This window comes from Eleginops maclovinus, chromosome 10, assembly GCF_036324505.1.
Source record: "Eleginops maclovinus isolate JMC-PN-2008 ecotype Puerto Natales chromosome 10, JC_Emac_rtc_rv5, whole genome shotgun sequence".
In the NCBI taxonomy this organism is placed as follows: domain Eukaryota; kingdom Metazoa; phylum Chordata; class Actinopteri; order Perciformes; family Eleginopidae; genus Eleginops; species Eleginops maclovinus.
The window spans coordinates 9,376,105-9,388,869 of record NC_086358.1 but is presented as its reverse complement, the minus strand read 5'-3'; the positions used below and the strand labels follow the sequence as shown (position 1 = coordinate 9,388,869).

At 39.3% G+C, this 12,765-nt stretch overlaps 2 protein-coding genes across 2 annotated transcripts; both read left to right on the top strand.

Annotated features, from left to right (window-relative positions):
• Window positions 1-318: 318 nt before the first annotated feature.
• Window positions 319-4,790, top strand: LOC134871285 (FERM domain-containing protein 6-like). The gene is made up of 13 exons (XM_063893994.1): window positions 319-431; window positions 1,031-1,121; window positions 1,315-1,394; window positions 2,061-2,119; window positions 2,216-2,438; window positions 2,513-2,668; window positions 3,045-3,110; window positions 3,239-3,307; window positions 3,410-3,584; window positions 3,850-4,008; window positions 4,313-4,432; window positions 4,522-4,544; window positions 4,628-4,790. Exons 1-13 carry the CDS (start codon window positions 360-362, stop codon window positions 4,667-4,669), a joined length of 1,335 nt encoding a protein of 444 aa, XP_063750064.1. The 5' UTR covers window positions 319-359; the 3' UTR covers window positions 4,670-4,790.
• Window positions 4,791-5,480: 690 nt separating this feature from the next.
• ghdc (GH3 domain containing) lies at window positions 5,481-12,235 on the top strand. The gene is made up of 11 exons (XM_063893993.1): window positions 5,481-5,661; window positions 6,064-6,354; window positions 7,510-7,706; window positions 7,793-7,987; window positions 8,126-8,245; window positions 8,478-8,775; window positions 9,081-9,270; window positions 9,672-9,743; window positions 9,880-10,013; window positions 10,141-10,229; window positions 10,317-12,235. The coding sequence occupies exons 1-11, from the start codon at window positions 5,595-5,597 to the stop codon at window positions 10,536-10,538; spliced, it is 1,875 nt and encodes a 624-aa protein (XP_063750063.1). The 5' UTR covers window positions 5,481-5,594; the 3' UTR covers window positions 10,539-12,235.
• Window positions 12,236-12,765: the final 530 nt, after the last annotated feature.

Here is a 12,765-nt window from a genome sequence, read left to right as displayed (position 1 = left end):
GTACTTCTACTTTTACTTAAGTACAATATCTGAGTACTTCTCCCACCTCTGTTATCATGTCAACCAACACTCCAACGCCTCAGCTTTTAGCTCAAACATTCTTGTTTGTCTTGTAGCTTCTTTGACGTATCCTGGGTTTTAGAAAGGAAACTGTTATGCAAGAATGTTTTATAAATGGATGAAGCCCCGAACCAATGCTACACATCTCTGCATGAAGAATCTGTGACAGTTGAGTGTGCAAAGTGAGGATTTGGTGCTTTTTTGTGCAAAGTCATTACATGTGAGGTTAGGGAGGAAGGCCTGTGGGAGGACAGGAGGATATATATGGAGACCTCAGATCAACGGAAGCTTCAGTCACCATGAGGACGTCGCAGAAACGGCAAGTGTGCATCCTTCTACCAAACAAGCAGCACCTGGACTGTAATGTCAGGGTCAGTGCTTGAATGTCCTTTTTTATGTCTTTGTTTTGTTTATTTGTTTGTTTATGGAATTTAAATGAATGTATAGACCTCATACGTTAGTGGACTTGAAGGGCTTTAAGTATGTGCTTGTATTAAATACGATATACTGAAATGTGATCTTTAAATCATAATTTGGAATATCATACCTTTTTACTGGATGTTAATTCTGACATACATTATTTGAGCAAAGGGAAAATATACAGAACTAGACAGAGACTATTGTTGAAGAATAGGATTCAATCAATGATGATGAAAAAGTTGAAACACAATAGTAGACAAAGACCATCAAACGTATAATCGAGAGAAATAAAAGGGGAACAAAAGTCAAGATGCCCATCAGCGGAACTATGTTTTTGGGGGATTGTACATTATATCCTTTCTGTAAAAGAAAAATTGAACGTTAACATTTTTTGTCGATATCTTTAAATGATTGCTTTGCTTTAAAACATTTTTTATTATAAATCCTATAAGCAAAATGCCATATTCATGCCAACAAATCGTGAAATAGAAACCCAACCTTATTGTATAAAATCCTAAATTGAGTTTTTATTTCTTGTGTTTATTTCCAGGTGAGAGCCAGAGGCCAGGAGGTGTTGGACAGGGTGTTGAAGCAGCTCGGCGTCAGTGAACTCCAGGTTCTTGGTCTGGCTGTTCTCAGAGGTCAGTCAGTGTCTGTGTGGGAGTGCATAAGAAAATGTTTTGAATTCATTTATTGAGGGATGCCTGAATGTAGGGAGGCTGCTCGTAAATGAATAATCCCACAGGAGCCCATGAATTTAAATAAGCTTATCCATCTATGATCCAAAGAAGTGTTTTCTTTATGTAAATGTAATAGCTGTTTTTTTTCCTTCAGATAATGAATACCTCTTTGTTGATCTGGAGCAAAAGCTTAGCAAATACTTTGGCAAAACATGGAAGAAAGGATCCTTAATGGTGAGTCAAACTCTTTTTTTAATGGATTAACTTACAGTGTTGTATGAAGCAATGTGCCTCTGTGAACTCTAAAGACTTTAATCAAGATGTTTTGTACAAACTACTTTTTGCCACAGTATTGTCAGGTAGTATATGTAGTATCTTCAAATTGAATGTACATAAAGTCTGTGCAGTGGTGGAAGAAGTAATCCGATTTGTTCAGTAAACTACATTTGAAATTGTATTCGAGTTACTGTGATACTTTGATGATTTTTCATGTGTTTTTATCACAACTGGTAAATGTAGAGCTAATTTGAATAACTTTATATACTGCTACTTGATATCTTAACCAATAAATATACGTCACCGTTATTTAATCAATGATTCAGATTTTGTGTTAGCTAATAATATAACCTGAAAAATTGTCAAATAAATGTAGTGGAGTAAAAAGTACAATATTGGCTTTTAGTGGAGGGGAAGTATAAAGTACCATAAACTGAGAATACTCAGGTTACCTCAAAATTGAACCTAAGTACAGTACTTGAGTAAATGTACTTTGTTAGTAACCCGCACTGGGTCTGTGTAACATGTTTCTAATTCTTCAAATGTGACCTAGACTATCTAGATAGAAGAGGTTTTCTGCTTGATTTCAAGAGAGCAATATTTCTCTTTATTCTACATTTCCAGGTCCCATTCATCTTGTTTCTGAGGGTGCAGTATTATGTAGAGAGCGGGCTACTGATAATGTAAGCTGATCTCCCATCTGTCTTTACATGTAAAACCCATGAGTGTTCTACCACGTTTTAACATCATGAATGTTGTTCTTTTTTTGGTTGTTTAAGGAGCAGCAAGGTGCAGCAGCTCTACTACGCTGAGCTGAGACAGAAGGTGCTGAATTCAAAGAGCCGTCACCAGGAAGCCTTGTTCTTCCAGCTGGCAGCGTCTGCACTGCAGGCTGAGGTTGGAGATCTGGAGCCGAGAGCAGAGGAGGAGGGTGAAGAGGACAAAAGACGAGACAAAAAACACGGACTTTACTTTCTTCCTGAGGATTACTTTCCCTCATGGGTATAAAGAAGTGTGACCATTATGTGCTGTTTTATTTTGTGTGGGTGTGTGTAACATGATTTAAATGTCCTCAGCTGATAAAACGTCGTGGACGGGACTTCCTGCTCCAGCACTGCCCGGGGTTACACGCTGAGCTTAGAGGTTTGACATGCAGCCAAGCCATCCTGCAGTTCATAAAAGAGGCCGGGAACGTGCAAGATGGAGCAATCACCTTCTACAGGATTAGACAGGTTGGACTGCACAGAAATGTTTCTATTTGTGTCATATGTTATTCCCCCAACAATGGTGGATTTTTTTTTTGTTGGCTGTTTATTAAATGTTCTGATTTATGATACAAAGATATTTCCAAAATTCCTCTTTTGACTCTAATGTTTCAATACAACTTAAGATTAATTTTTGAACCTTGCTTTATTCAGACGTGTTCAGATGTGTGTCTGTAAACTATCAACTGGGAAAATTCATGCTGATTTCTATTCGTAAAAACTGTTTCCTTTCCACCTGTTGTGTCTTTCCTTAACTGAGAAGACATTTTCTGTCGGCTTTATGAGATCTTTATGGATTTCTTAAAGTAACTCTGCTTCTTTGTCTGTCTTTGTTCATGTGTAGGAGAAAAAGGAGCTGAGAAGTGTAATCCTTCTTGGTGTGGCATCGAAAGGAATGCATATTTATCAGGTGGGTTTGTGTTGGGAGTTTTACTTGAATTTTTAACTGTTGACTTCTCTTTTAACAAACCCTCTAGAAGTTCCTTAATCAACGTAGTCCTGTCTTTACATGTATTAACAACAAAAGCTTTTCTTCAGGAGGTGGAAGGAAAGCTGTGCCTATTGTATGATTTTACCTGGACCAACATTGATCGCCTCACTTTCCAGGTTGGCACTAAACCCAAACACACACCTACGCACACCTAAATGTATGTATTCACATAAACGTGTTTTGCATTGGATGGTTCTGTACCTCGCTGTTGTTCTCAGGGCAGCAGGTTTGAGATCTCCGCAGTGGGCTCTCTGTGCCTCCCTCAGCTGGTGTATTACACTGCTTCAGCCTTCAACTCTAAACACATCCTGACTCACCTTAGAGACAGTCACCGGCTCCACATCAACTCCAGGTCTGCAGTCAGCTACATCCAACAGCTTGAGGAAATGCAGGGTGAGAAATCTTAAAATCACAATTTCACTTCAATCCATTCACAATTGAATACATGTTGGTATATTAAGGCTCTTGCAATGAGAGTTAGAAGGTAATAAGGTCCTTTAAACTCCTTATAAGAAGATGCTTATTAATTGAAGTGTTAATATAGTAACATAGATCATATTGTATGATTATACAACATTTATGAGCAAATATCCTCTTACCTTCTATCACCTAATGACAATCCAAATGTGTCTTCTTTCTTTTCTCTGTCTCTCTGCAGCAAGTCACGTGTACAAAGAGGCCTACATCTGTGACACAACACGCCTAGCACAAAGACTCCAGACCAACAGCCTCTCATCCTCCATGTCCGACTGTAGTGTTGCAATCCAAACAACCACAGCCTGGTCCGAAGAGGAGTGTGAGGAAGAACAAGTCACAGGTCAGCTAAATGGAAAAAACATCCTGACATACTACCGCCTTGTGATGGAGCAGTTAAAGTCACAAGTAAAAATATGCACCTTATACTTCAATATAAACTGTATAACAACAATAAATATAGAAAAGTACAAGTATAGTGTGTATTGTAATACATATACTTGAGTTAATTAAAATCTGAGTATTGCATACTTGAATTATTAATGGAAAACGTTTCATTTCATATTGTTATTACTTCTATATTTGTTGTGTGTTGTTTTGGCTGTGAATAAAGAGGATTCATTGATCTTCTGTGTTCATGTTGGCAGAGTTTGAGCTGTGTGTGGACGAACCAGAGGAGCTATTTGTCGATGACCCAGCCGAGGTGTTGTGGATGGTTGAGCTGGCAGTCGATAAACCTTTGATGTTCCCCTCTTCTTATTGGACAGGTTATTCCAAAAGAAAGCACAAAGACATTTATTGATCATGTATCAATTCATGTGCACCACATAATTGTTCTGTGCTCTCTCATTATCAGCTGTCGCCATGGAAATGAAACAGGTGAGCTGCTCTCCTTGGTTTAAAATGTTCATGCAGAGCCCAACACCAATAATGTCAGTGTTTCCTCTCTCATCTTTGTGCAGGTTCTGAGGAGGAGAGCAGATGAAGGGGTTTCTGTGGACTAATATACAAGCATGCAAGAGGCTAAAGGGGTTCATTACAAGCTGAGAACAAGCCCCCAAACTTCACTTCTCTGATACTCCCATTGTATTATTAGCAATCATCAGTGGTGGAGGAAGTATTCAGATCATTAAAACTAATAAAAGTGCTAATACCACACTGTTAAAGCCTTGTATTCAAAATCTTACTTAAATAAAAGCATAAAAGTATTTGCAACGATATAAAGTTTAAGTACTACCACAGATGAATGTACTTATCTTGCAGACTGGCCTACTTAAGAATAATTTATGTCACGAGAATACACTTTTTTTTCCTGCCATTTTATATGTTCTTTCACGTGCTGCTCCTGTCATTTGACCTCATTTGTTTTTCTTTCCTTTTTCTATTGAACGCAACAAACATACAAACATTATTCAGCAGCTAGATAGGTGCATCATTATAGATTTAAAAATATGTTTGCAATTATGTAGAAACTATAAATAAGCAATACAAAATGTATATACTTATGTTGAAACTTGACAGTCCATTCGTACCATTTTTGCTTTTTCCAAGTACTGTGACAAAAGAAATACACGTTAAGATTAAAAACTGTAGCACTAGGGAAGTAAAAGCAGAAATACTAAATTCAGTAGAAATTAATAATCTTGTAGGAATATGAGGTAACGAAAATGTTACATTCAAGTCATGACAGTCTTTGTTTCTCTGGAAAATAGATGAATATCATGTTATTGTATGTAAATACGTCTGTGTGTAAATCAGACATGCACGCGTCACCCTACAGTCAGCCAATCAGAACAACAGGATGCAACCCAAACACGGAAGTAGCTGAAACTGCTGCGAAGCAAAAGTATGTCTGTTGTCACTAAATGAGGATTAAACGTTATAATTCATATGAACATTTAAAAACACAGATTGCGTTGTCTGCTTGAGATGTCTTTCCCTTGGTTTCTCCTTGCGATTTCATTTCTTGTCTGCGCTATCATTGGACACGACCAGGGTAAGTGGTTTCAATTTGATAAAACTGGGGGGGGGGGGGGGGGGGGGGGCCTTCAAACTGCATTGTCCATCCATCTGGGGTACTTCTGCTGTTGCCAGTGGGTAACAGATACGTAGAAAGACTGCAGAGCAGCTTAATTTATTTGTAAATATATAAATTATTCTCGTATCCACATACAAGATGGGCTGTAAAACCTGAAAACCACATGTTAAAGAAAGAGCGTGCTTAGAAGTTAAATATGAATGTATGGTGACGTATTGAAAGTAATGACCAAACCGTTCAAATGATTTACACTTTTCAAATGGTTAGAAGTGAATGATGTAATGTTGGCTAACAGCGCCCCCTCCTGGCTCTTCTGTCCCTTTTTTTCTTTTCTTGTGTAACACGGGCTCTGCTACACAGCGATGCCGCCTTCGCTGCCCGCCGCCTTCGGTGTGTGCTCTCTGGCCGGCATGGCGCTCCTCTGGAGGGACATCAGCTCCAAGATGAAGGGTGGAAACCGGTCATGGAGCAGTCTGCTCAGCCAGTATCTGGCGGTGAAGGGAGTGGGCTGGCTGGGCAGGCGGCAGAGAAAGAAACTCGAAGCCGATACTCTCAATGTGAAGCGAGTGCAGGAGGAGACCCTGCTGAAGCGCCTGAGCAAAAATGCAAACACATGTTATGGAAAGCAGTATGACTTCAGCTCTATTAAAGGTATGACAAGATTAAGATAGTGTTAATGAACAGATGTGATGTGTTTTATTCATAGGCGCAAAAATAAAGTATTTTGTTGGACAGCTATTTGTTTTATACCTCCTGTGACACTGATGTGTCCTCTGTGTGGCTCTGATGTAAACATTATGTGTTATGTATAGTCAGGCTGTACAGCAAGCAGTAAACAGGATTGTAAAGCACAACTTCCTTCTTTAACATCATTTTGACACGTTTACAAACAGAAACCTTTTTATTAATAGTAATTTAACTATTCTGTATTTGCTGGCTATTTTAATCAAACAATAAATGGTGTCATTGTACACTAATATTACGAGCCTATTAATCTCTCATTTATTTTCTGTCAACCAATAAGGAAAAATGGCCCATTTCAATTTCCTGAAGACCTGCTTAATTTCTTTAAATCACTTTTGTTTTGTTTGACTAAACAAATGGAATCAAATTCTTACATTTACTGTAATTCAATTACAAAAGTAGGGAATCTTTATTACGTCGAAATACAGCATTAAAAAAAAAGTGATTAAACTAAATGGCAATTAATTGTATATCTAAATGATGTTTCGAAACCCTTTCTGCAACACCAGGTAATAATTCAGGTCAATATATTAGAAGTCCCTGTGTTTTAATGCACACCTACACACATGTAGGAATATGGCCTTTAAACACAACACGTGTTCTATAGGTAATTAAAAAAGTGAGGCTATGTCTATCATTGCAGATAGGGAAGAATATAACATGCAGTTTGTGTTTTTCATGGGCAAGGCATGACAAAGCAAGTTTATTTATAAAGCACCTTTCAACACAAGGCAATTCAAAGTGATTTACAAAAAACGAAATCCATTCAGAGCATTACGAATGCACCTATTGTACCTCTAATTTTATTTCCTTGGGAGGTTAAAAACGAATTTAAATATGGCATATGCAGCTTATCCCTTGACATTTCTCACCATGAAGGATTAGTAATACAAGCTACTTTTCAAGCTTTTTAAAAAGTGAAATTCAATTTAGAGAAAGCCCAACAGCCTGTTTCATATTGTAATGGTGTCAGCTCAGAATTAGTAAAGGATTATAACTAAAATGTATGTGTAGAAGTAAGTATTAAAAACTGTGTTGCTTCTTCTAAAACTTATTTTCCAGACATTGATGGCTTCCGGGCACGTCACCCCATCACCACATACGAGCACTACCGTGAGCTCATCAGACGCATCGCAGCGGGAGAGGAGAAGTTGATCATTGCAGAGAAGCCGCTGATCCTGGCCATGACCTCCGGGACGTCAGGAGCCAGCGCCATGCTGCTCAGCACCAAGGACACCAACTCTGAGTTCTTCCTGCAGGTGGAGCTTGATAATGACGATGTGTTGGCTTATGCTGTGCTGATGTGGATGTGGCACTACAATTCATACCTATGTGTTTCTACCAGGGAGTTGCTGTGTGTTTGGATACCATGGCAACAGCATTTCCTGCGACCGACAGCCTCCAGCGCACCACCAAGTTCTTCTACTCACCTACTTTTCGGCAGTCTGAGGCCGGTATTCCCATCGGACCAAACTCCTCAACGCCAGCCTCCTCCCGCCACATGCTCAACCTCTACACCACCCCAGCACCTGCATTTGAAGTAAATATTACAAGATGATCTGCATGAATCTCACTCCACTATCTTGTTTGTAGGATTTATGTATTCTTTGAATTAATTGCAGACATTTTTACCATTTTTTTAACAGTTAATAAGGGATTGTTCTGTCCATCCTTCCAGGTTCCCAGTGAGAAGGACACCCTCTATCTGCATCTCCTGTTTGCTCTCAAAGATCCCAGTGTGGGAACACTCGAGTCCAACTTTGCTTCCACAGTCTTCTACGCTTTCAGTGCTTTACAGGTACAGGTTCAAAGTCTAGCACTCTGTCTTTGATTTGGAGAAAAGTCATTTAGTGCTGTGTCCTTCATGCATGCCTGGACTGAGTCCCACCGGGACATTCTGTAGTTAAGTGGGTAGAAATCTTGAATCAGGTGTCAGGCTCCCACTGACCCAAAGGAAAGCTCAGGTAATTTATTTGATGGCGAAAGGATAAAAAAAGTAATTTCTATCCCATCTCCTGTCCATCCCAAAGGACCGCTGGCAGGAGCTTGTGGAGGACATTGAACGAGGGAAGGTCAGCAGCGCTCTGGCTCTGGAGACCAAAGTGAGGTCCAGACTGGAGGCTCTGATGAAGCCGGACCCAAAGAGGGCCGCCCAGCTCCGGGCCCTCTTCCAAGACGGGTTCCGTGGCATCGCCAAGCGGTTGTGGCCTCACCTCCACCTGGTGCTGGCAGTGGATTCTGGCTCTAATCAGATTTATGGGGAAATGTTGAGGGAGAACTACTGCCAGGGAGTGCCTTTCTATTCGCCATTCTACGCTGCTACTGAAGGTAGGAATCTGAGGAGGTATTACAGGAACTGTTTGTTCTTCTTTGCTTGCTGACAAATAGAGCTTTAAAGTTGTTTAAGGGGTATTGTTCGCTAGCTAGGGGATTACAATTGATGTGTAATGTTGAAATTAGTATTTAGAATTTCTGATTATGATGTAAAATAAGATTAGATTCTTAAAGTTAGTTAATAAACATCTGCTCTAAAAGCTCTGGTGGTAGAAAGGACAAAAATCCTGTTATATTAAGTATGAAACTCCTCCATAGCTTGTAGTATTAGCTTTAATTTTATATATGGGCCTCTGCAGGTCTAATAGGGGTTAACCTGTGGCCCCAGGAGCCGAACAGACGCTATCTGCTGTGTCCTCGCTCAATGTTCTGCGAGTTCCTGCCAGAGAACAGCCTGGAGAAGGAGGCGCCTCACACCCTGCTGATGGAGGAGGTGACAGAGGGACAAAACTACGAGCTCATTATCACCAATGCTTCAGGACTCTTCAGGTCTGAAAAAAATGATATGATGGATGAAGTGATTAGTACAGCGAGTGCTCTTGCAAGTTTTTGAAGTATGAATGAAGAACATGATATGTTTATAACGTTTTTGGGGAAGTTTATTTTTATGCACTTGAACAAGTTTAACAAGTTGTGGGCTACAAAAGGGAGAAAGAATTATATTCAGTAATTGCTTTTAGCCTTTGCTTTTGTGATACGGTTTCACTTGACTGCACTCTATCAAGAAAGGTGAACGCATCTCAAGTGTAATAATGCTATGTGATATCAAGATGCGGGCCTACACACAATTTGACATGCAATTTCAATTTATTGTCAGATCTACAACCAGCATTAGTTGCATTTGACAGCTGCATAAATAACGCCCATTTTCTTTGCTTGGTTTGTTACAGATATCGCCTTGGAGACATTGTGAAAGTAGTTGGATTCCACAACCAGTGTCCCATTGTCGAGTTCCAATACAGGTACATTTTGTTCCTGTGCAAATTTGTTCTTGTATCATCTCGTGCTGCATGTCTGCCTGTTTGATATTCTGCTCATGCATTAAAATATACAACACAGCAACATTTTTCCTCCTTGCCTTTCTCCATCTTCTGTCAGACGGGGTCAGATGTTGAGCGTTCGAGGGGAGAAAGTGTCCGAGGCGTTGTTCCTTGATGCTTTGAAGAAAGCTGTTGCTCAGTGGCCTGGAGCTCAGCTGGTCGACTACTGCTGCGCTGAGAGTGGCATCATGGGTAAGATCAGATGTCTCGCCTTTCCCCCAAAGTCACAGAAGAATTTGGGATGTGACAAATGGTTTGAGGACTTTTTCATGTTCAGTTTGCATTACAATGAATGTAATACTTCTCTGTGGTGTTGTAGGAGATTCAATAGGAGGCTCAGATCCTCATTACCAGGTCTTTGTAGAGCTGAAAGGTGTGAGAAACCTCTCAGAGGAACAACGATACAAGGTGAGACAAATCTGCCAAACAGCGTGTTTTATTCTTTCTCGTGAAATAGATCCTAACTCTTTCGGCGTTTCTTCTTCTTACCTCCAGTTGGACATCTGTCTCCAGCAGGATTCTGCTGTCTACAAGTCGTTCCGTACCAAAGGCAGCATCGGATCAATGAGGGTGCAGCTGGTGGCACAGGGTGCGTTCAAGGAACTCCGTGAGCACATGATGGCCTTTTCTAACACCTCACCAAACACCTTTAAAATGCACCGAGTGCTGCGCAGGAAAGATTACGCAGACTTCCTCCTGGGAAAAACTGTTTCCTGAAAGCTGCTGTTGTTTTAACAAAGAGACAAAGCAGTGGACTCTGGTGACCGTGGACTGAATGAAGTAAATAAAAATAAATTGGTTAGTTAACTGTACCTTTTGGAACACTAAAACACAACATTATTCATTTTTCAAAATTAAAAATGTTTATTTAAATTGTGTATTTTCTGAATATATCTTTAAATGTACTAACTCCAACTGTACGTTTAGTTAAATGACATGTTCAAGGACCTTGTCTTGATCCATAAATATTGTTACCTAACTTTTGCCTTATCATTAAAAGGGTGATATTTTCAGTAGAAAAGTGTTTTACATACATGTTCTAATGTTTGTTAGGACCACTTCAGAAAAAGTAAAATAACACATTGTAAATTCTCCTCAAATTCTTAACGATACGAGCCTTTTCAATTTCTACCATCTGGTGTTATTGAATGTTGAGGCACCGACACTTCCACATTGGCCTTTAAGTGCATTCACCTGTGAAGCAACGGGTATATGAACCGACGCAGTAAACATGGAGCGGGGTGAAATGCAATGGAGAAAAACATCCTAAACCCTCTTTCCTACAGTATATATTGTTTGGACGTTAAGGATGTGAACGGTAATCTACGATTCAAAGTGAGTGACTTAAAGAATGATTTGAGTTTTTCAATAATCGGCATTCTGTGGTTTATATTGAAAAATATGGATTCAAAAGTAGTAGATGGGTGTCTTTGTTGTCCCTTTTATTAAACGGAAGTCACAGACTGGATGCTGGTACAGTAGCTTAATTCGTTATGATATATCATTTCATGGTGCTGCAGTTTAACTTCTTCCCATCTCTTTTGAGAACTGTTATTTAATCTCAGCAGGCTCTCTCTTAACTACCATATTAAGATCATTTGGCGTTGGCCTCCTGCAGTGAGCTCCCAGTTTCTGCTGTCTCTGGGTCCAGTGGGCCTTTTATAAAACCAAATGAACAGATTAAGAGTTGTTCATTAAAATGTAGACAAATATTCCCATGACAGCAGTGCCTGCATTTACCTGACTTTTCTCTACTTGCAATAGTTTCCAGTGCCAGGGCTTTATTGTCACCACTAGGGGGGGCTATTCATATATGTAACACTCGTGCGCTAGATGCTATTCATGCTGTTTGCTACAGCTCCCATTGTCAAAACATAATCATCAGATTCTGTTAACACATCCATGTTAAACAGAGATGCAGAGGAGAGATTCTTAAAATAGTGTCTCAAGTTTCATTATTTGTTTTAAATGTCCAACGTGGAAGATGCCCCTCTTGTGGGTTTATATTTTTGTCTTATTTCAGAAGAGATTTGACACATCTTGCCTCTTTTTTTTTTGGCTTTGTTGTGTGCTTGAACTTGAGTTAAATGAAAATAAGTAAATGTACGTGTATCTGCTTTGCTAGCTGTTTCCAGTCTTTTGGTTAAGCTAAGCTAACCTGTTGCCGGGTGTAGTGGCATATTTTCTAACTATTGTTTCAAGGTTAGAGATAAAAAATAATGCTTTTCAAAACACATTCTAGTTATTATGTACATTTTAATTGTTTATCCTCAGTTTAAAAGTAACACGCTTTGGTTTAGAAAATAAACTGAAATGTTGGATTTGACAAAATCTCTATTTTAGTTGACTGTTTACAAAGTAATACATAATGACAGCATACTGAAGCTAATAAAGCACCACTTCAGTTTTTTTTATCCAAGCTTTCACCATGTTTATGTTTGTTTATGACAGATTGTTGTCTATCTTCCTCATGTGCCTGGAGGATTTACCCAGAGAAGCACACATTCACATACAGAAACAAACACACAGAGCTCCTAAGCACATCTGCTCAGTCACTAGTTAATTCAATGTAAACAGTGGATTTTTAAGAATGACAGGCCTGATTTCTCAATGGGTTTACTGGAGGATGGATGATGTATTTGATTGAGAGAAGGGATCTTACACGTTGAGTGGATGATGCCAGCTATAGAGTTTATTGATCCTACAGTCTGGATTATTGCTCAGGGATTACTCTGATAATCTAAAAATATCTTCAGTAGGAGTTCTTTTTGTAAATATAGCAAAATAATAGACCCGCATTTGCATTTGAAATAGAGGAATCCGTTAAGTTTAACCTCAAATGTGGGGAAATACCAGCAGTGCACTTATAGCTGAGGATTATGGGAAATGTATTTGGGATAGTATTTCAATTGGCGGCCTGTGGGTCACTCAGTTGTATTAGAAT

What these genes read in the sequence shown, in the direction of transcription:
- LOC134871285 (XM_063893994.1), top strand. Translation starts at nt 360, where the DNA reads ATGAGGACGTCGCAGAAACGGCAAGTGTGCATCCTTCTACCAAACAAG. An exon ending in ACCTGGACTGTAATGTCAGG is followed by an intron (nt 432 to 1,030) that starts GTCAGTGCTTGA and finishes GTTTATTTCCAG; the next exon opens with GTGAGAGCCAGAGGCCAGGA. An exon ending in TCGCCATGGAAATGAAACAG is followed by an intron (nt 4,545 to 4,627) that starts GTGAGCTGCTCT and finishes ATCTTTGTGCAG; the next exon opens with GTTCTGAGGAGGAGAGCAGA.
- ghdc (XM_063893993.1), top strand. Translation starts at nt 5,595, where the DNA reads ATGTCTTTCCCTTGGTTTCTCCTTGCGATTTCATTTCTTGTCTGCGCT. An exon ending in TATCATTGGACACGACCAGG is followed by an intron (nt 5,662 to 6,063) that starts GTAAGTGGTTTC and finishes TCTGCTACACAG; the next exon opens with CGATGCCGCCTTCGCTGCCC. An exon ending in ACTCTGAGTTCTTCCTGCAG is followed by an intron (nt 7,707 to 7,792) that starts GTGGAGCTTGAT and finishes TGTTTCTACCAG; the next exon opens with GGAGTTGCTGTGTGTTTGGA.